The following is an 18780-nucleotide window of genomic DNA, read 5'->3' on the forward strand; positions in this document are numbered from 1 at the left end:
TGAAAATTTCAGGGGAGGAGAAAGAGCCCCCTCACCTGTCTCCTTTCCCGCAATGTATATGGTCCCCCGCATCACATGGTTTGCTTTCTTAAAGGAAATTGCCATTGAGCTCAACTTGGCAACGGAGTACAAGGACAATATATCAATATTTCAATATCACCACAAACAACGTTTTGAAGAAATAGTGGCCACTACTTCTGTCTTTACAAGGTGTTTAACATGATAACCAAGTATAAAGTGGAAACTACGTACCCCACGTGAGAAACCCTTGTTTTGACTTGAATAACATCAAAATTTTGCCCATGAATATGGAAATCTTCGTCAGCATAAAATCCAAAATGTTGACATTTCAGCCTTTCGACGCTACAAAAGAAGTGGAAAGTCATCGTGACGTGTATCTTATGTTGTTTTGAAAATCTTATACCATGCTGTAAAGATGAAGACACCACAATGACACTGTCAGTTTTAACTCCACAAGAGTGCGCAACAGACCAAGGTAATGATTCGTAGGTAAAATACAATGGTCTGTACTAATTCAGTTTCCCAACGGCGGTGAATTCGAAAATAAACAGCATGGCCCCATGAGCTACTAGTACTTCTATACTTTACGACTGCATCATAATAAGAATTCCTGTGTCAGTCCCTGTATTTCGACAAAGAATTAAAACGGAAAAGCCATCCCATTTTACCCAACGGCTTCCAACCTTATAATCGCAAGATCCCGGGAGGAAACACGTACTGAAGTACACGTAGGCCCAACTTAGTAACCACCTTAATCGGAATAAAATTATCTTATTATTATAAAATTATCTCTAATTATCTATTATTATCTCCGATCTCGTACGGCTTATAGAGTTTTAAAAATGCAACTGGTTCGGTGTAAATAGAGAAATCTGGAGCACAAACACAAATAGTACAACAATGCATGAAATACGGAGCGATAAACGGTTGATTTGGAAAAGGCCGTGTTAATATACAGAGCTGTGGTGAAAGTAATATATGGAAGACAGGGAGCCAGTCTATTCACAAACCAAACTCAATTCCGGCTTCGTAGAAATTACGAGAACAAGATGACGCCACTGATCAGTGGGTGACGCACGCTGGTATCTAAATATATCCGAAAACCAGGTGACCACTCAAAGTCATCTGATAATTTTGGAATGTAATCACATGGTCTGTCAGCTGACGAAACACGTGATTTACACTTTTGTGCCTTTGTTAGTGTGTGAACCGTGCTGCGCGTTGCGATGCGCCATAGACCTGCCTTGCGCACTGAGAAAAACGAGCTCGAGTAAAAATTCAAAGATCGGAAACAGATTTACTCATTTTGCACTGTTTTTAAGGTAGGTACAACCCAATTTATATGCTTACATAAAACTCAAGTTTTCAATGATATCATTTTTAAATAATGTGCGCTATAAGCAGATATAAAGAAGCGTTTAAAAGTGGAAAAATTGTTTTTAACGTGTTGAAATTTTGCGAAATCAGCGATTTTCTCTAAAACGATGAAATTGACAGCCAACGCTACGCGCCACGTATCATCCCGGATTTGTCTAAAATGTTCTTTTTAAGTTTATTTCTTAAATACTGAATATCAAATTAGGCCTAATGGGGAAAATTTAAAACCATGATTGCATGAAAGGGTTAAATAAAGTTAGGATTAATGGGTATATTTTGTTGGCAATAGTAGGCATTTTTAGTTTAATAGTTGTCAAGTTATACATGTTATCATGGTTATATAGCCCCACAATCTTTCAACTACTTACAAGGTTAAATTCTTACGATTTCACTACTTGTTCCTTTCATGTTTACACAACTGCCAAATTGAGGAATCATTTATATAGGGAGGATGTTCTTCAGGATTACCCATTTTGACAGTTCAAGACATACAGTGATACATATTTTAAAGTACAGAAGTAGCAGGGTCTTAAAAGTGAGCATTGTCAATATTTCATAGTGCGAAGTGGTTCTTGATTGTTTTTCCATATACTAGTACAGCTCTGAGCATGTAAAGTGACTGGTATTGGAAGTCTTAGCAATTGATTTAAGTACAGAATATTCTTCATTTGGTTCCATGCTTATATTTATCATAGTGAATTCATATTCTCATGATAAAATTCAAACCTAGTGCAGTTGCGTTTTCCCCTAAAGAGAATCCTTTCAGGACATCATGAAATGAAGGTAAACTGTCCTTCTGTGAAAATGTTCGATTTAAATTTCGATTTAAACAATAAAGGATAACAGTGCATTTTTTAAACTAAATAAATAAATAATACATAAAATAGTCTGGTGTGACACATTGCGAATTGGGTGCCAACCACAACATCACAAAATTCAATGAATGCGAACAATTCGCAATGCAGTGTGCCACTAAGAGGTTGTCATGGAGAGGTCTGTTCGTTGTGCGTTATGGGATAAATAGTCGACAAAGTCTAATTGCGCTGAGTGGGAGAAATGTCAGTTTTTCCAAATGCTTGTTTATAGGTTGAAAATTCGAAATGGCGTATTGCGAATGGGTGTGAGGTAGTCAAATTGATGGTTTTGTGGGGAATGACTCAATCTATCAACTCTCTAACAATTTACGTACCAAAGTGCACTCAATCGCAGCAACGTGAAAAGTGGCCTGTCTGCGGCAAACTCTTGGTGGCGTTCTGTACTGTGAATCGCCTATATTGCTCAGACTGGTGGTGGAATTTGATATTTACATGGTGCCAGTGTGATACTGGCCCTGTACAAAGAATACAGTACTATGCCATGGCAAAATTCACATCGATATTTAAAAATGGCTCTTGTTTTACCCTTCCAAATGAAGGCCTGTTCCTACTTCAGGCAGATGTAAAAGGGAAGCAAATTTGACATCACAAAAATATGTACATGTACAGTAAAATTCAGTCGAGTTGAGATGTGTTGATTTTTTTTCAAATTCCCAGCATCAATATTTGATCTTATGTCATAGTTTTGCATTCATATAATCTTAATTGCTAAGTATGAACTGGTTTTAGGCTGAGAGTTCTATATATCTTGAGTTCATGATATTCACGTGCTAAAATCTGGAGTTTATTGCGGATTATGATGCTATGAAGGATATTGGGTGATGATGTACATGTACAGGTTCAAGTTAAGATTTAAAAAATCACAAAAACTTTCATTACTTTTCATCAATTTATGAGTATACCCAGTTGCATCGGTTGTTATGCACAGTAATACTATTTCTAACTTTAGAATTCAAGTTTTGAGTCAAAAGTTCTCTTTCAGTTCAAACAGTATTTCATTTTGTATAAATTATCATGCTGTATACAGGCCTTTATCTAAGATGATTTTGAAAAGATGCGAAAGAATGAGATATATGGTCAATTCTAACATTATTTGCACAATGGGAGGGGTAAACTATCAAGCTATTTGCTGTATTAATTAATACCTACTTCCTTGAATGCCAACAATCCACAAATGATGTGAATGGCAAAAAGCACCAGAACTTGGTTCATGTACATGTATTTGGATATTTCTTTCCTTGAATGCAAGGAATAGTAACACAGTGGGCCCATGCATCTTGATAAAAAAAATCCCCAAAGTGGGAATTTAAAACAAAAGCTTTTCTTTAAAGACACAATTTGTTTTGAAGAGAGAACGGGGAAAGTTTTTCATACATTTGTGAATGGTTGTATTTGAACACTGCTAGAGTCATTGAAATATTCCATGTAGTATTTGTCATGAATATTGAGTTACAAACTTGTCATTGATACATTGTGTTCATTTTTGTTCATAAAGAAAAGAAAGTCAACCAAACATGGAGATGGCTGATAACAAAGGTTAGTTCCATTTTTTTTGCAGCTCTCTGTTTGTGCATCTTTTGTTCACTTTCTTGTGCCCAAATTACCAAAATGGGGAAATCGAGAGTAAGTTGTAACTGACTAGGAAAGAATATGGAATTCAGTTTTGTAAAATTCCAGAGAGGAATCAACTTAATTGATGCAGAGTTTATCAAGCCATTAGTAACAGTTTTTTTAGAAGGTTTGCTGTAAAAATAAACGTGTATGTACATGTGTAAATACATGCAGTGTTAACGGTCATTGTTTACAAGCTTTGAAATAAAAAGCAGAAGGCAAGAAATCATGTTTTTCACAAGATTACCTCTGGTTCCAGCTATTTCTAGCTATTTTTTTCTGGAAAGTTACATTGTATACATCTTAGAGCATGCAAAATATTCTAGAAATGAGAATTTCAGATCAGGGTACCATGATTCTCAGTGTTAATCACGGCTGTGTGAAATGTAGGTTAAATAATAAATATGTTCTTTTTGCATGGTAGATGCAGAATTTAGCGTAACTATTGGAGAAGACTTAGAGAGAGGAGCAGTCAAGATGGAGGATTCTGTAAGCACCGAGAGAGGCAACATGCAGGGATTCACCCATGCAACAAGTCCTCCAGAAGAGATCAAAATCCAGGTACAGTTGTCCCTTGGAGTCAGAGGTGCAGAGCACATCATGAGGGCGCCATTCAACTCTGACCACACAAAACACCTGACTCATTCTTTGTCACCACAGTGCCAAGGATCTCTGCATTCGTGGCCACTGCCGCATAACCACCCATTCTCTGCAGTGGGGTCAAGGACTGTTGTGTTGTACAGTGAAGCACGCTGCAGTGCAGTCACACAGATTTGTTTACGGGGAACAGGGATCTGTGTTCTTGGAATCAAATAACAGTTTGTCGTCTTTCATTGCCTGTGATACCTGCGCCACGTATATTGAAAATGATGATATCTATCCGATTTGACTTCAGCCGACACCGATGACTGTTCTTTTTCCAAGAACCCAGTTTTGTTCTTGATAGTTAAAGCTGCGTTTGTGCACACTTACTATAGGGCATTGACCTCATTATTAGGGAATAGCTTATCCACGTGAAATATTTTGAATGATGGTGATGTCATCATGTTAACGGTCAGCAGGAATTACTTTTTTGAAAATGTGGGTTTTGATTTATTGGGGTATTTGTGGGATTGGGGATAAAAACATTGTTGATGACAAGCACATACATGCTGAAAACTTGCAAGTCACTGACAATTTATCGAAGAAGTTGAACAGAAATGTATAGTGCGCTAGTGAAAAAGGCCAAGTTTTTAAAACTGAAATTGTGTTCAAAATCAAGGCAGAAGTCATTTGAAAGGAGAAAATCTTTTTAAGAACCAAAAAGATGCGTCCAAAACTAAAATGTACACAGTCATCATTCAAACATTTCCACAGGAGTAATGTCTCACAAACGAATATGCTTTCGTATTTGCCAGCTGGGCTTTCAATATGTTCAGGTATGCTTGTCAACATGCTTTACCTTTGAGATGTTGAGCACTATTGGCCAGTGTCTTTGTAAACAAACTTTGTGCTGAAATTAACAAATATGCTGGGAGTTTAGCCACAAAAGGTACTCTTTGTACAACCAGAACAGGTTTGATGTGAGGCAGTGAGAAATTTGTTGCCTCCATCCACATTTTGAATATTCCAACGGCTGTGGATATGCATCACGTAAACAAAGAGATTTACCCAATGTGAAATTGGCCTTCACTTTAATTGTTTTCTGTTTAAATTAAAGACAAAGTACTAAACACAATATAACTCATATAACACCACATACAAGTAAATTCAATTCAGTAACTACATAAATTCCAAGGTGCCTCTTGAAAAGATACATGTACATTCGTGCATCTCCTATACATGTTCATGAAATTATGTTATTTTTCAAACATTGATTCCAACAGCTTGTTCTTATAGTTTGTTTTTGCAGATATGCACAAAATGGGATATACAAATAGGTTTTGGGAAAACATATGTGACCTCAGTTACAACATTCTCGGGCAAGTTAGATCAAGACCATTAGTTAACCAGTGGTTGGTTTGTGATGTACCTGGTACATGTGCAGTGAAGTTGAAGTGCGAACAACCCTAGTCAACTGTTGTCAGGTCATTAGGTGGCCTCGGGAAGGGCAAATTGCAAATATGAAAGTGAACGTGGTTGTTAACTAGTGACATGGTGTTTCTCTCTGGCATGTTTCTTATAACTGGTCCTCTCTGCACTGTGGTAACAGAAATGGGTTGGTGGCAACCAATGACGCGACCAACCTCTTTAGGCTGGTCGCGAATAGTTGACTTGTCTAGTCCAACCATCGTGGACTAAGGTGAGTTCGATGAGAGATAGTCAAAATATGGTTAACTATGGTCCTTGATCGAATTGCCCCTCAATGAAAACAATTACTGAACAACAGTCACTTTCTCAAACAATGATTAACGAAATTCGTAATGGAGTTGCAGTTTTGGCAGCAATATGGACAAGTTTGTTTGTTGATAATACTTTAAGCTACATATGTTCCCAAGTTTCCTTTTGGGGACGGGACTTTTCCAGCAGCAAAGTTATTAATCATTAATGATGAACGACAGTAATTTCCAAGGTGGTTTTGTTATTTTTTCACTTTCTTTTCTCTGTGTGTCCACTTTTCATTTTTTTTTCAATTTTACCAGAGAGGGAAAAGTTTAAGGTGTTTGACTGACTCTCAGGGTGCTCCAAAATCAAAAAAGTAGAGTAATTCCAAGTTTAGAATTGATTCTTTCTGATTCTGCTGTTTTGTCACCAGCAAAGTCAACTTTAGAATAGGCCATCAGGGAAAGCACATGATGAACGTTCCAGGTTGTTCCAGTATTAGAGGAGATATTATCCATGTAAGCAGGACATATAAAAAAATTAAAATTCTAGCAAATTTGTGTAGAAACTCACAAAGCCCCTGCAGATTTTTGTTCAGAACATTCATACATAAACACATGCTCATAAATATGCATTCATATTTTGCATATATTGCACTGTTCATCAGACATACATTTTCAGCAAATATGGTTTTATCATATAGCCAAGCCAAGCGCTTGACACACAGAGTTTTATTTCTTGTCCATTTCAATCCAGTCTGCACATATGCCTTGATTTTATCCCAATCCTTTGGGCTCTATTCAACTGACACTTCCCACAGTCATTAAAAGTTGCATCTATGAAACAAAATCAGTAATGGGGTCATCTACATAGACAACACAGCCTACCCCTGCTACTCCTCTGTGGTGGTATCAACAAGTTAAGAAAAGAGAAAAAATTGAAAGTTCTACAGAATCTGACAACAGCTTTTTATTTCCATATTGGCAACGTTTTCCAGAAGTTACAGATATTTCACCAACACCTACCAAGACATCTGTTTCTAAACACTGAAACCATAACTGGTAACTAAAGCCTGGTTTCCATTCCGACATCTGCAACGCAGAGAGCAATGTAATCAAGACGCAAACTGCAACGCAGACATGTGGAAACATGTCAAACGGAGGTGTCACCGACAATGCAGACAAATGCAAACCAGCCCAAGTTGAGCCAGGTTAGACTATCTGCGATGTGTAGCCATGGTACCGTCATATAAACACTCACACTAGCATGACCGTGTACAACAATGTCCCTCTCACGGATACGTAGTTCCACAAATTTTGCCCATTTTCTTCTTAATATGCTTAAATACTACGCCCCATTAATCAACTAAATAGTTTCGGAGTTTCTGATGCCGTTCGTTTCAATTTTTGGGTGGAATGACGTCATGCACGTCTGGGGCCATGTCTTGCTTCCCGTCTGTGTTACAGATGACCATATGGAAACCATGTCTTATTTTGGCCCATTATATACTTCATGCCCTGGAGTAGTCAGGTTATTGTAGAAATACTTACTGATCTCCATGCTAAAAAAATTAAAGCCAGGCTTATACCATCACCAGGTGAACTTGGGCAGAAGGAACTGTAGATCTGTTGATGCCTCAGTAGTCAGTCAATGGTAAACGCACGGTTTCACGGCTTACTTCATTATGTGTACTTTAAGCAGCCAGCCAATTGAGCAAGGTGTCGGATATTGACCCCTCTGGTGAGTTCCTCACCCAAGTACGGTAACTTCCTGTGTTGTGTGGATTTGTCGAAGGAGGTAACAATCATCCTATCATTGGAGATTAAATCTTTAGAATTGTCTTCATAACTGCATGCTGGATTCGTTCTGAACCAAAACCCGAAGTTTGGATGGAAGTTAAAAAACCTAGAATGCACACACAGTGTACATGCACATGCAGTGTTTGTTTATACAGTATATGTCGAAATTTGCTTTGCTAGATGTGATTGAAGAGGCAGCTGTGTGACCTTGGTACTTTTGTCAGAGATTTTGCTGCACCCACCAGTGGTTTACAAGTGTTCTGCTCCGGTGAGCATGTTAGACTGGTCATCATGCCCATGTACATGTACTCTCCATACAGAAGTGCCGGTATAGTTCTGATAGTGTCTTATACATGCTTCCAAATTCCATGCTTTGATTTAAAGGTCAGTTTGTGAATGGTTCAGTGTCTGGTGGATAGAACCTTCTGTCAGTGAACGTTGTGCTTCACTCTGTCAGGAACATATGAGCACTTGCAGGTGAAATGAAGCTTTACATAGTTTTGTTTGAAACTTGAAATGTTTAAGTCCAACAGCCACAATGGTGTACCTCAGTCAAGTTGCTGGTGGATTTCTTTGTAATCACGGCGGTAGGAAAATCATTTTCTTTGCAAAGTTAGATATACTGTATGTTGCAGATGTGTTGACTTGTGTAGACTAGCTGTCTTTTGAGTGACCCACATGTTAAAGATCTGCAAACCTGACAGCTGAAGTGCCCGAGTGGCATTTCTGACCCATGATCTTACAATTGAAAAATAAATCTTTAACTGATTGTCAGTGTATGTCATGTTATTATTGAAACTTAATATCAAAAGGTGCCTCACATTGAAAATATAATTAGAGCTACATGTAGTTAAACGTTAATATTTATAAATTATTTATGGCATTATGAGGCTCATAAGTGCATCATAAAGATATACACAAATGCATTACTACCTGTTGTGCACTGTGAATGGGCAAGGCTTATAAGTTAGTTGATACAGCACATAAAAACTCTGTGGGAAAACATCTTCACAATTCAAGCATACTTCCTAACTAATATGATACGCGGTGTTTGTCAAAATGAAGTTTTTGACCAAAAACCTTCAGGAAGTACCAAATAGAGGGAGATGGGGGTTGGAGGATAATGACAAGAAAGGACATGTGGGAGGAAGGGCAGGAACTTTGGATGAAGATGGGGCGAAAGATTAAAGAATCAATGAGGACGTTGAGCAGTGAGCAAACCATATTGGATTCATCAATTATCAGCTATATATTTGCCGCAAATTATGTTTTGTTCATCATTTACCAAAAAAAATGTATTTAAGGAATTTCCCCAGCTGATCTGCTTTCATCTCGTCTTGAATCAAAATGCCACAAGTTGTGTCACACTTTACTGAAATATGAGCATTGTTGACACTGGCTGGGGGGGGGGATCAGTCCTCCCTCCACCAGACTTTTTCCACAGGCAGGTCCTATAAAGGGATGGGTCCCAATGGATCAGTCTGTTAAGGGCTGATACCAGATGGTCTCACAACTGGCTCTCCACTCTGAAAATCCTTCCTCTGCTGTTGATTGTTGAGCCAAACAAGTAGCAGCTAAATTTATATTGATAAGCGTACTATTAAGCAGCCAGCTTAACGTGTACATGTACGTGTATGTTTGCACCTCTGTACATGTAGGTCCGTGGAATGACCTGTGAGAATTGCACCTGGTCCATCAAAGAACACTTGGCAAAAGTAAACGGGGTGGCCAGCGTTTCGGTGTCCCTTGAAAAGGAAATGGCAGCTGTCCATTTTTATCCTGAGGAAGTCAGCCCGCAAGAGCTGCAGGAAGCCATCAATGACACGGGGTACGAGGCCGAACTTCAAGGTGAGCTAAACATTGAAAGTGTATCGGCACCAAAATACGGTCAATCTTGTTAACATTGGGACTGACATATTTGCTATGTACTTTAGGCCTCTTGCCTTTCCAACAATAGTAAACATTACAATACGTCTCCATTTCACTTGTCACAGTTACGTTTATAGGTACCGGCTAGACGTAGACCATATCATTTTTTTCTCCTCATGATATGGTAATGTCTTTTAAAAGTGGAATTGCCTACTGGGATCTTGGTGATATTGCTTTTATTAGCGGCAAATATTTCTCACCCTGAGTTTTCTGAAAACATTGATGACCCTTCTTTTCATTTTTCCCAAAATTGAGTTTCATCAGTTGAGCAAAACCCACTTCATTCGCCGTGGTACAATGTAAGGTGTCAGAAACCTAGGGCTGAATCTTTTTTATGGCTTGTGAAGTTTCTAAATAACAAACATATGAACAAGCTCACAGTGAAGAGACCGTGCATCAGTGAAATTTTTGTTGGTACATACATTAATATTAAGAATAGCTGCTAGGTAGTGGTAGTTTTAAACCTTACCCACAGATGCTGTATCTTGATTGGCCAAGAACCAATCACATGGTAGTCACTGTTTTTGCTATCTTTTTGCTCACGGCCAGAAGAATTATATTTGTAAGTAACCAAAATCAATATATCTGTAGCAAGCAAAGAGGTATTATGATGACCATCAATGTCGCGGTTGTGCTCATTTTTGTAAATATTAGCTCACTTATCCAGCGTGCTCAGATCTCCAGAAGAACACATACGATAACTGAGCAGATTGCATTGTCGCAACGTGCTTAGTTTGCCAGTGAGCTTATCTATCCAGGCGCACACATGTTCGCTACTTGCTGGCGCTAGTGGTATGTTGGGGGTTGGTTTCATATGATTATAGAAATATTGTGTCAGGCCTGCCTTGCTGCAAAGTCTAAGTGCGGGCTGTGGTGAATTCGGAAGAGACTGGAAGATCGAGGAAGCTAGAGTAAAGCTACGTATTCATCAGTGACGTACAAACTGGGCATTGCTGCACATACGTTCAGGTTGCAGTTCAGGCCATTCAGGGTATGTTCTGGACCCTTGGGTTTTATCCCGAGTTAGCAAACTCTCCACACCCTCACTGCCTCCAGTCTCCTGATGACGGACCGTACTGTCTGAAACGTTGAGTACATTTCGGTTTCTTTCAGACCCACACATACTTGCGCCGTGCAACTACTACCAGAAACCTGCGACTTAACATGATAAATCAGTGAACAATTATTTTTAGATAATGCCATTTATGAACAGGATTACGCTTAAATCTTAAAGTCGACTACTTTGTAGCTTTCTGTGTGTGTGTGCGCACGCATGCAGGCACCGCCAATGCTGTTTATTGATTGGCTTGGTTCAGCACATAACTAAACATACAGTGCTCTCGTAAGGCTAGTTCACAAATTTATGGTAATAATTTATCTCATGGTGTTGTAAAAGTAGCCTCCGTCAGTGATCCAAGGAGCCAGTGTTCTAGCCACCGTGGGCGGCACCAGGCAGTACCACCCAATATTACAAATTTTCGCCCGACTCTCAGGTTCAAATTGGCTGTGCCGCCCAGCACGGATTTTCAAAAAATGAACTGAAATATTACTGAAAATGTACCAATTTGATCGTATTTCAAGCATCAGAAAGCATTGAGAACTTCAAGCTAGCATTGATACAAAATTCAGATGTGAAATTATGGGATATAATGTAGCCTCCCCGAGGCAGCGTGCACTTGTCCATAGTCTTGGCTCAAGACCAGCCGAACAGCGGTATCAATAGAGGGTGCAAATCCAGTCCGGCTATAAGCCACGAGAGAGCTCTGCTCATTGCATTCGCTACGTTTCGCAATCCACTACGCTCGCTACGTTTCGCAATCCAAACATTTACCCGGCACTAAGATGGTCCTAGCTAGAACACTGCAAGGAGCATTCTTTTTTCTATGGATCACACTGAGAGGCTGGTTTTGCTACACTGTTCAAAGCAGTATTTGTATTGGATATACATTTAGATGGAGGTACTGTACGTGTTACTTGTTTTCTCTGATAGAATCTTAAAGTTAACGATAAGAATGTACTGTTTCAGGAATGGCTTCCGAGTGCATCTCTTTCTTTTGTTTTCACCATTGACAAAGTACTGCATCCATTTCAGACTAACTTTTGTCATCACAGGTAGCTCAAAGTGTGTGCATGTATCCACTTAATACTTTCAAGGTTTTCCAGGCTTGCAAACTTAACTAAAATCTGAACTCTTCCATGATGCATTTTTAACTCATGTAGTTTTTTTTTTCAGGAAGTCCTATATCTGAACCGTTGTTCTGGTTATTTGAATGAAAAGAAGTGTGTAGTTTGCAGGTCTTCTTTGATGTAATCTTAATTGTTAATTTTTTCACTCATGCTTGCGCAAAAAGGACGGAGACCTTGTCTTCAACACAAGGAGGATCTCCACCATCCGAGAATAGAGGAAGAAGGAAGTGAACTACAATCACTCTTAGCAAACAGAGATGGTAACCAAACAAGACTTTAATAAATGTCACTTTCCAACATTCACCACTGCATCTTACATTTTGGAACAGTTTTTCTTTGACATTACCTCGTCATGCATTGTTTCTCTGTAGATACTGTAATTAAGGATCAAATCAAAAGCAAACGGCAATGTTTGGAAAGTCCTATGGTGCAATGTTTTGTCCAAGCTTTGCCGGGGATGTATTTTGGCATTAATGAAAGAAAATTAGTGATGCATTTTTTTATGTAACTGCGAACAGTGACGACATACTACATTTGGCTTTACAACAAAAAGATGCAAGCAGATTATATTTTATCTTTAAATAAACTTCAAGGTATGCTCTTCACGGTTATACACTATTGGCATATATTTGAAAAGCAAAAGCATATCTATATGTAAGTTTGGTAATATGCTACTTTTTCTGCCGTCTGGAAATGTTTGCATGGCCCCAAGTGTCAAATCTCACTTTAGAGCTGTCACATGATTGTAAAGAATAACTTGAAGTTTCCAAAACATCGATCTACATATACATATATATGTATAATAATGCAACATAATTGGTTCAGCGTTTGGGTAACTGAAACATTTGCTAGCTACATTTGCCAAAGTGCACCCCTGGTAGAGTGTTTGCATGATTGGACAGTGCTCGACTCCATTACAAGGAATTTATACAAAACTCCATGCATCATTTTTTTCTTTAAGTTCATAGCATTACTGCCCTCAGTAGCCCGGTGCTTGCTTTTTGCTCTGTCGTAGCCATAGTTTTTCTTCTGTTTTCTTTTATTTCTGGATTTGTCGGCACACATCTTGAAATTGTGTTGCAAAAAGGGAGATGCCACAATCATTTCAAACCCAAAATTCATGCACTGTCATTTTGTCCAGTTGAAATGTACAAGTAACTTGGACATCAAGTCATCTGACACACATACACACACGTCAGGTGTTTTTGTACTTACTGTTTTACACAACTTTAATACAGTCAGCTACTGATGAGATTAAGTGATAAGCATTGTCAGAGATTTTTGGCATTTGAATCACCAAACTAACAGGTTTGGCCTTATATGCTGTAATTTCAAAGCCAAAGAGGGTAATCAGTCAAACCAACAGTCCTGAAGCACCATGTCAGACTTTGTTTCATGTGTTCTTTCCTGTGCAGGCTTAATGGGTCATGTCCTACCTCCCTGCCATAGGATAGTGCACAAATAAAGCATGATGTCATTATATGTTATAGGTCTTATTTAGAGCTACTGAATGCTGGAAAGAGCCTGAATTAAGGCCTATTCAAACTTAGTGCTAGAGCAAACATGATCCCAACACCAGATCAAACATTTGCACTGTAAATTTGCAAAAAAATGAAAAACACTTTTCAACTGGAGTGAATTTCATCACAGATGTTTCATGTCATCAAATTCACTTTGCTTTTATGTTAGCCCAAAGGCAGGCCCGTCGTCAAGGGTGGGGGGGCCACCCCCCTCCCACCCAGCAAGCAGCCCCCTCCCCCATCGACAAAAACCATAAGCATCAAAATTATCAATAGTTTTTGTGATGTGTCCCCTAGAGCTGGTGTATGGTTCCCCTAATTCCCAAAGCTGGCGACGGCTGCCTGAGGGGTGATGAACTGGCTTTCCAGTATGTTTTTGTTTAGCCTATAGCAAATTGCAAAGAATAACAGTATCAGGAAGGAATATGGGCGATTCACAAAAGTGCGTCACCGAAAGTTTGCAACACGTTGGCCAATCATAGCGCACCAAATTTGTCGACCCTTTCCAAAAGCGCATTGGGTCGACAAATTTTGCGAATTGTAATTGGCCAACGCGTTGGAAACTCTTGGTGGCGTACTACTGTGAAACGGCCGTTTTAAGTTCTGGTACCTGTAGTCCATGGCCGTGAGAAAATGACAGGTGCATTCAAGCTTTGGTTCATGATCAGGAGACTCAGAGGTTTATTGTTTTGGAGTTCCAATACTTGCACAGTCTATATTGTGTCACCATCTTCTTTGGTCAAGAATTTAGAGTATTACTTTTTTCTGTGTTTTCACTTGGTATCATGTTCAGAGTTGTACATATAGCATAGTATCATATTTCCTTGTTCATTTGCCATAGTCACATTCATCAAGTTTCACAGGTCAGATATTCATGCTGTGAATTTGCAAAAGTTGAACACAGTTATCAACTCAAGTGCATTTGCTGCAGATGTTTTGCATTAAGAAAATTGCTTCACTTATAAGCATAAACTGGTCTCCTCTAGTAATTCTCTTAGTAGCTGAATGAAAGCCAAACCTTACTTCTTTTCTTTCATTTGGTCTTGTCCCTCTGTACTTGTATTTATGAGACTTGAAATATTTGAAATGTTGAACATCTGGAGTTGTGTGCTTGGACAAGTTTACAAAATTTTGATTGATCATGTGCCATTACACACTAGACTTCTCACCAGTACAATCCCATTTGTGCAGTTTTCCTGTCTTGCCTTAAAAATGCCTTGCGTTTTTCTTCAAATTTTTCTAGTTTCTGTCCTAAAATTCCACTCCATATTCAAAATTTGTTAATTATTAACTGTAATTTCTCAGTTTTCACTTGTGAATCATCGACCCTATGATTGAAGATATGTAGTTCAGGGTGTAGTTTGGGTTATATAAGCTTGATCATTGCAAAAGTAATGGTCACAAAAACAGGTGTTTCTCTTTTCACTTACTCCTTCTGATCTTTCTAAATCAGTGTATCATCCCTTTTTTGTCCAAGGACAAAAGCCCACACAAGTCTCATGGCTGTAATGTTACAGCTTCCACCAGTTTCTATATGGGAATTCTTTGGATTTTGTAAGGATGCACATTCGCCAGCCCCCTTTCTCTTGGCATGCACATGCACACAGCCGTGCGTGCAAAATACAATCCTCAAAGCACAAGTACATGTATAGTGGAACCTCGAACAATGCATTATCCAAAGTGATAAACCCGATATCAATTGAACAATCTCCGTTTAACTTGCGTCTATCACACAAAAATTACGCATCCCCACTGGATACACATATATGCAGTTACAAATGAGATAGTAGCGCTGACCCAAACAGCTGTGATGCCCATGAATGAACCCTTGAAACCTTCTGCGGCACATTTGTTGTACATTGTTAACTTAATTTCAAGTGAGAATTTTCATTCCCAAGAAATGAAGATTTTTTTTACTAGACTGGAAAAGACTTGTTCTTTTGATGTCAGTAGCTGACACTTTGGAAAACACTATTTCTGAAACACTAAAGCAGCTATAGCAGTAAAATGTCATTCGTCATAAATCAGGTGGTGAACATACATGTACATGTATGAGAACAGAGGTGCATATTAACTGAGTGCTAGCTTGTTATTCATATCATCGTGGATGACATCATCATGAATTCCCCTCAATCGGTTATATGTGACTATTCTATGGAAACTTGTACCAAGTTTCAGCCTGGTAATTGCAAATATTTCTGTTTTGGGGGGTATTCCATTGATGTCTAATTTTAAGGTTGTAAAGGTTTCCAGGTGTTTACATTTTTTTTAAAATTGAAACTATAGATAAATTTTTACTAGTTGTGCATTGCTATCAGAGCAAGTATGGTCAAAAGACAGGAAAAAGAAGACCTGAAAAGGCATATGATAAATTTTATTCTGGCATATTTTGGTGGTCTTTGCAGAGGGCTCCATTATTAAGTTCCTCAAAAGAGGAAACAACCATGTATGTTTTGGTTTGGGCAAAAAAGGTTTTATACCTGTACATCACCAAGAACTTTATTCCATTTTCAGTATTTGCTTCAGCTGATGCCAGCCCCGTTTGCCCTTTTTTTGTAAGATGGCCACCTGAAAAACTTGTTCTGGGTATGCTCATAATCATCCATAATTCGGTTCAGACAAAGCTAGTAACCAGTGAAGACTGGTGGACCAGGACTAGAGGTGCACTAAACCAATTTATTCCCAAGATTTGTTTTAAACACCAAATTATTCCCAAGATTTGTTTTAAACTCATGAACAGTTTGACATACATTGTATGAAACTGTTTGGACCATTTACCCATGTAGGACGTCAAAGATTGACCATTGGATTCATCAGAATGAGACACGTGCCTTTGTGTCTGACAGGGCTTTTTCCTGTGACTTTTGAAATGTCACTTTATTTCATATAGATTTTACATTTCCAATTTGTATTTCCAACACCAGTATGTATATTTTGCATTCGTAATTTGAATAGATTGCAATTTTTCGTTGTTTTACGTGGATTTTTTTTTTCTGTTTAAATTTCTTTTGCTGCACAGTCTTATTTGAGTAAACCTACACATTTTTTTTTCTTGAGTTGTTCCATGTCTCGTCTCATAGTTTTGTATCCATAGTATTAAGGCGGAATTACCAAATTACCCCTGGACTGTAATTTTCTCCCATGGTCACTCAGTGAGTGTACTACTCCTTCAGGAAAAACCTGTGATGGGGGAAGGGGGGAGTAAACCTGTTAGGCAGAATTGTCAATACAATTACACAGGGCAAACCAGACGGTTCCCTTGCCAACCTCTGCAGGGACAGTCAGGGTAAACTTTGGACATGACGAGAACAGACGGGACAAAGTAACTATGTTGCACTTTCTTTTATCTACTGTACAACCATCTAAGGAAGTTTGAGTCAGCAGGTAGCCCCTAACTCATGTAGTACCCTCAAGGATTATAGAATTTCAGTGGGATAACCTCTACAATGACAAATGCCAGCCTTAAAGCTTCCTGCTACCTGCACGCCTCCTGGTTTTGATCCTCCCATTTGGTAGCCTCCAGGCTATGAGTACCCTTCACAAGCGTAACCAAACCACTATGGACCAAAATTTATCCCTAATTCTCCCCCCCCCCCATATCCCACAGTGTTCAGTGTCCCACACCAGTACTGACAACAGTGGCCCACACTCAAATCCACAGAGCACTTTCTGTAGCCTCGTATTACCTGAGCGCAGCACTCTCCAGCACTCCCATCTTGGACGAGATCCAAAACTGCCCTGACAGATGCGCTGCATCACAGTATCTATGTCCTGTTCTAAAGTCCCTGTAATATTTGCACATTTTACGTTTAAATGTACATGTGCACTGCATAAATGGCAATTTATTTAGTTTTACTTACTTGTTTTACATTGTGTTTTGTTCTTTAATTAAGATTAGCTACATAAAGTTCCTCATAACTTACAGTTTTATGATATTTTTGTTTGTAATGTTTTAAAAACTTAATGGATTGTAATAAGGCCTCATTAACCTTTATGATCCGTGACAGAAATGCAAAAAGATGACTTGGCCTCTGGTCAAATTGAAGGAAATGCTATCCTGATGATAACCAGGAAATAACGCATGGGTTGGTGCAACCCTTGCTTTTTCTTTCAATGGTACTTCCTTGAGGAAACTCCCTGGAAAAGGCCAGTTCTGAAAGTGGATTTGGGTTGGTTGGTAAATGTAATGTAGGTGGACTAGCGATTGTGGGGACCTTCCTCAGTTTGAGGTCTGACTTTTGTTCGGGAAGCTAGTGGTGTTAATTTTTTCTCACTGTTTTTAAAATTTTGTGCACAGTTACATTCTGGTTGGGTAAGTAAAATTTGGCGTTTGTTTTTTAATTTGGGTCCCACATATACTTGTTTGAGTTGTTCGTTTGAAATTGCTTACTTTTTTACTTAGCAAAATAGCATTGTTAGTTCATTCATTCACCGTCAATTTGAAGCTGTAGTGTTTTTTTGTTTCTTACGGAAGTATTTTGTTAATTTTGTTTAAAGATTGTTAGTTCTGCTCAGTTGCAGTGCGAGGTAACTGAGGTCAAATGTGTTGATCTAATGTCTGGTGAACCAGAAGAAAAACAACATTGAATTGAAGTATTTTTATGATATTGTTTCATTTTCCACTTTCGTAGAACTCGTGTCAAGCAGGAAAGGCGAAGGAGCATCTGAAGACACAGAGGGAGCAGGTAGAACTATTCTTTTACTTTGAGCTGATCGGAAGAAATTTCAAGTTTTTCTCAGTCAGGTGCTAAAGAGCAGTGGAATTGGATTGGCAGAAATACATGTACAGCGATAAATAGAAATTAGAAATGGCAAATAAATGTGCTTGAAGGCTGGCTTTTCAAAGAAGAAATTGACAAAGTCAGGATCCAAGTGTTCATGCTCACTGATCTTTTGACTCAATTTCTGCTTAACATTTAATCAAGTTAATGCTCCCTAATCAGTAGTTTCCAGGATTCGAAGGAGTAACGAATGATAAGGGAATGAAGGTGGAAATTAACTGGCAGGACACTTATCTGTGGCAGGTTGTGTCTTTAAGTTTACCTCTCTGAGAGCCACCAATGGACGTATTATATGAGCGCTCTGATTAGGATGCACATGACTCAAGTGTGCAAATCCATTGCATCTTTGCCAAATAAAGCACACCTTAGTTTGGTTTTG

The 18780-nt window shown here is 38.7% G+C and overlaps 1 protein-coding gene across 8 annotated transcripts in view; it reads left to right on the forward strand.

Annotated features, from left to right (window-relative positions):
- The first annotated feature begins 1169 nt into the window (after window positions 1–1169).
- Window positions 1170–18780, forward strand: part of LOC110986738 (copper-transporting ATPase 2-like) — a 43290-nt gene continuing 25679 nt past the window's right edge. The window contains exons 1-7 of one of the 8 annotated variants that reach the window (XM_087141670.1): window positions 1170–1343; window positions 3769–3809; window positions 4309–4445; window positions 9071–9195; window positions 9643–9832; window positions 12265–12360; window positions 18252–18305. In XM_087141670.1, the coding sequence (XP_086997796.1) occupies window positions 9652–9832; window positions 12265–12360; window positions 18252–18305 (331 nt within the window). In that variant the 5' untranslated portion in view covers window positions 1170–1343; window positions 3769–3809; window positions 4309–4445; window positions 9071–9195; window positions 9643–9651. Of the gene's footprint in view, window positions 1344–3768; window positions 3810–4308; window positions 4446–8164; window positions 8253–8362; window positions 8572–9070; window positions 9196–9642; window positions 9833–12264; window positions 12361–17614; window positions 17933–18251; window positions 18306–18780 lie in introns of those variants that run through there. The other 7 variants (XM_022248893.2, XM_022248894.2, XM_087141669.1 and 4 more) reach the window with 7 other exon arrangements.

Source organism: Acanthaster planci, linkage group LG09 (genome assembly GCF_054643075.1).
Source record: "Acanthaster planci isolate LZ-2023a linkage group LG09, COTS_SCS, whole genome shotgun sequence".
Classification (NCBI taxonomy): Eukaryota; Metazoa; Echinodermata; class Asteroidea; order Valvatida; family Acanthasteridae; genus Acanthaster; species Acanthaster planci.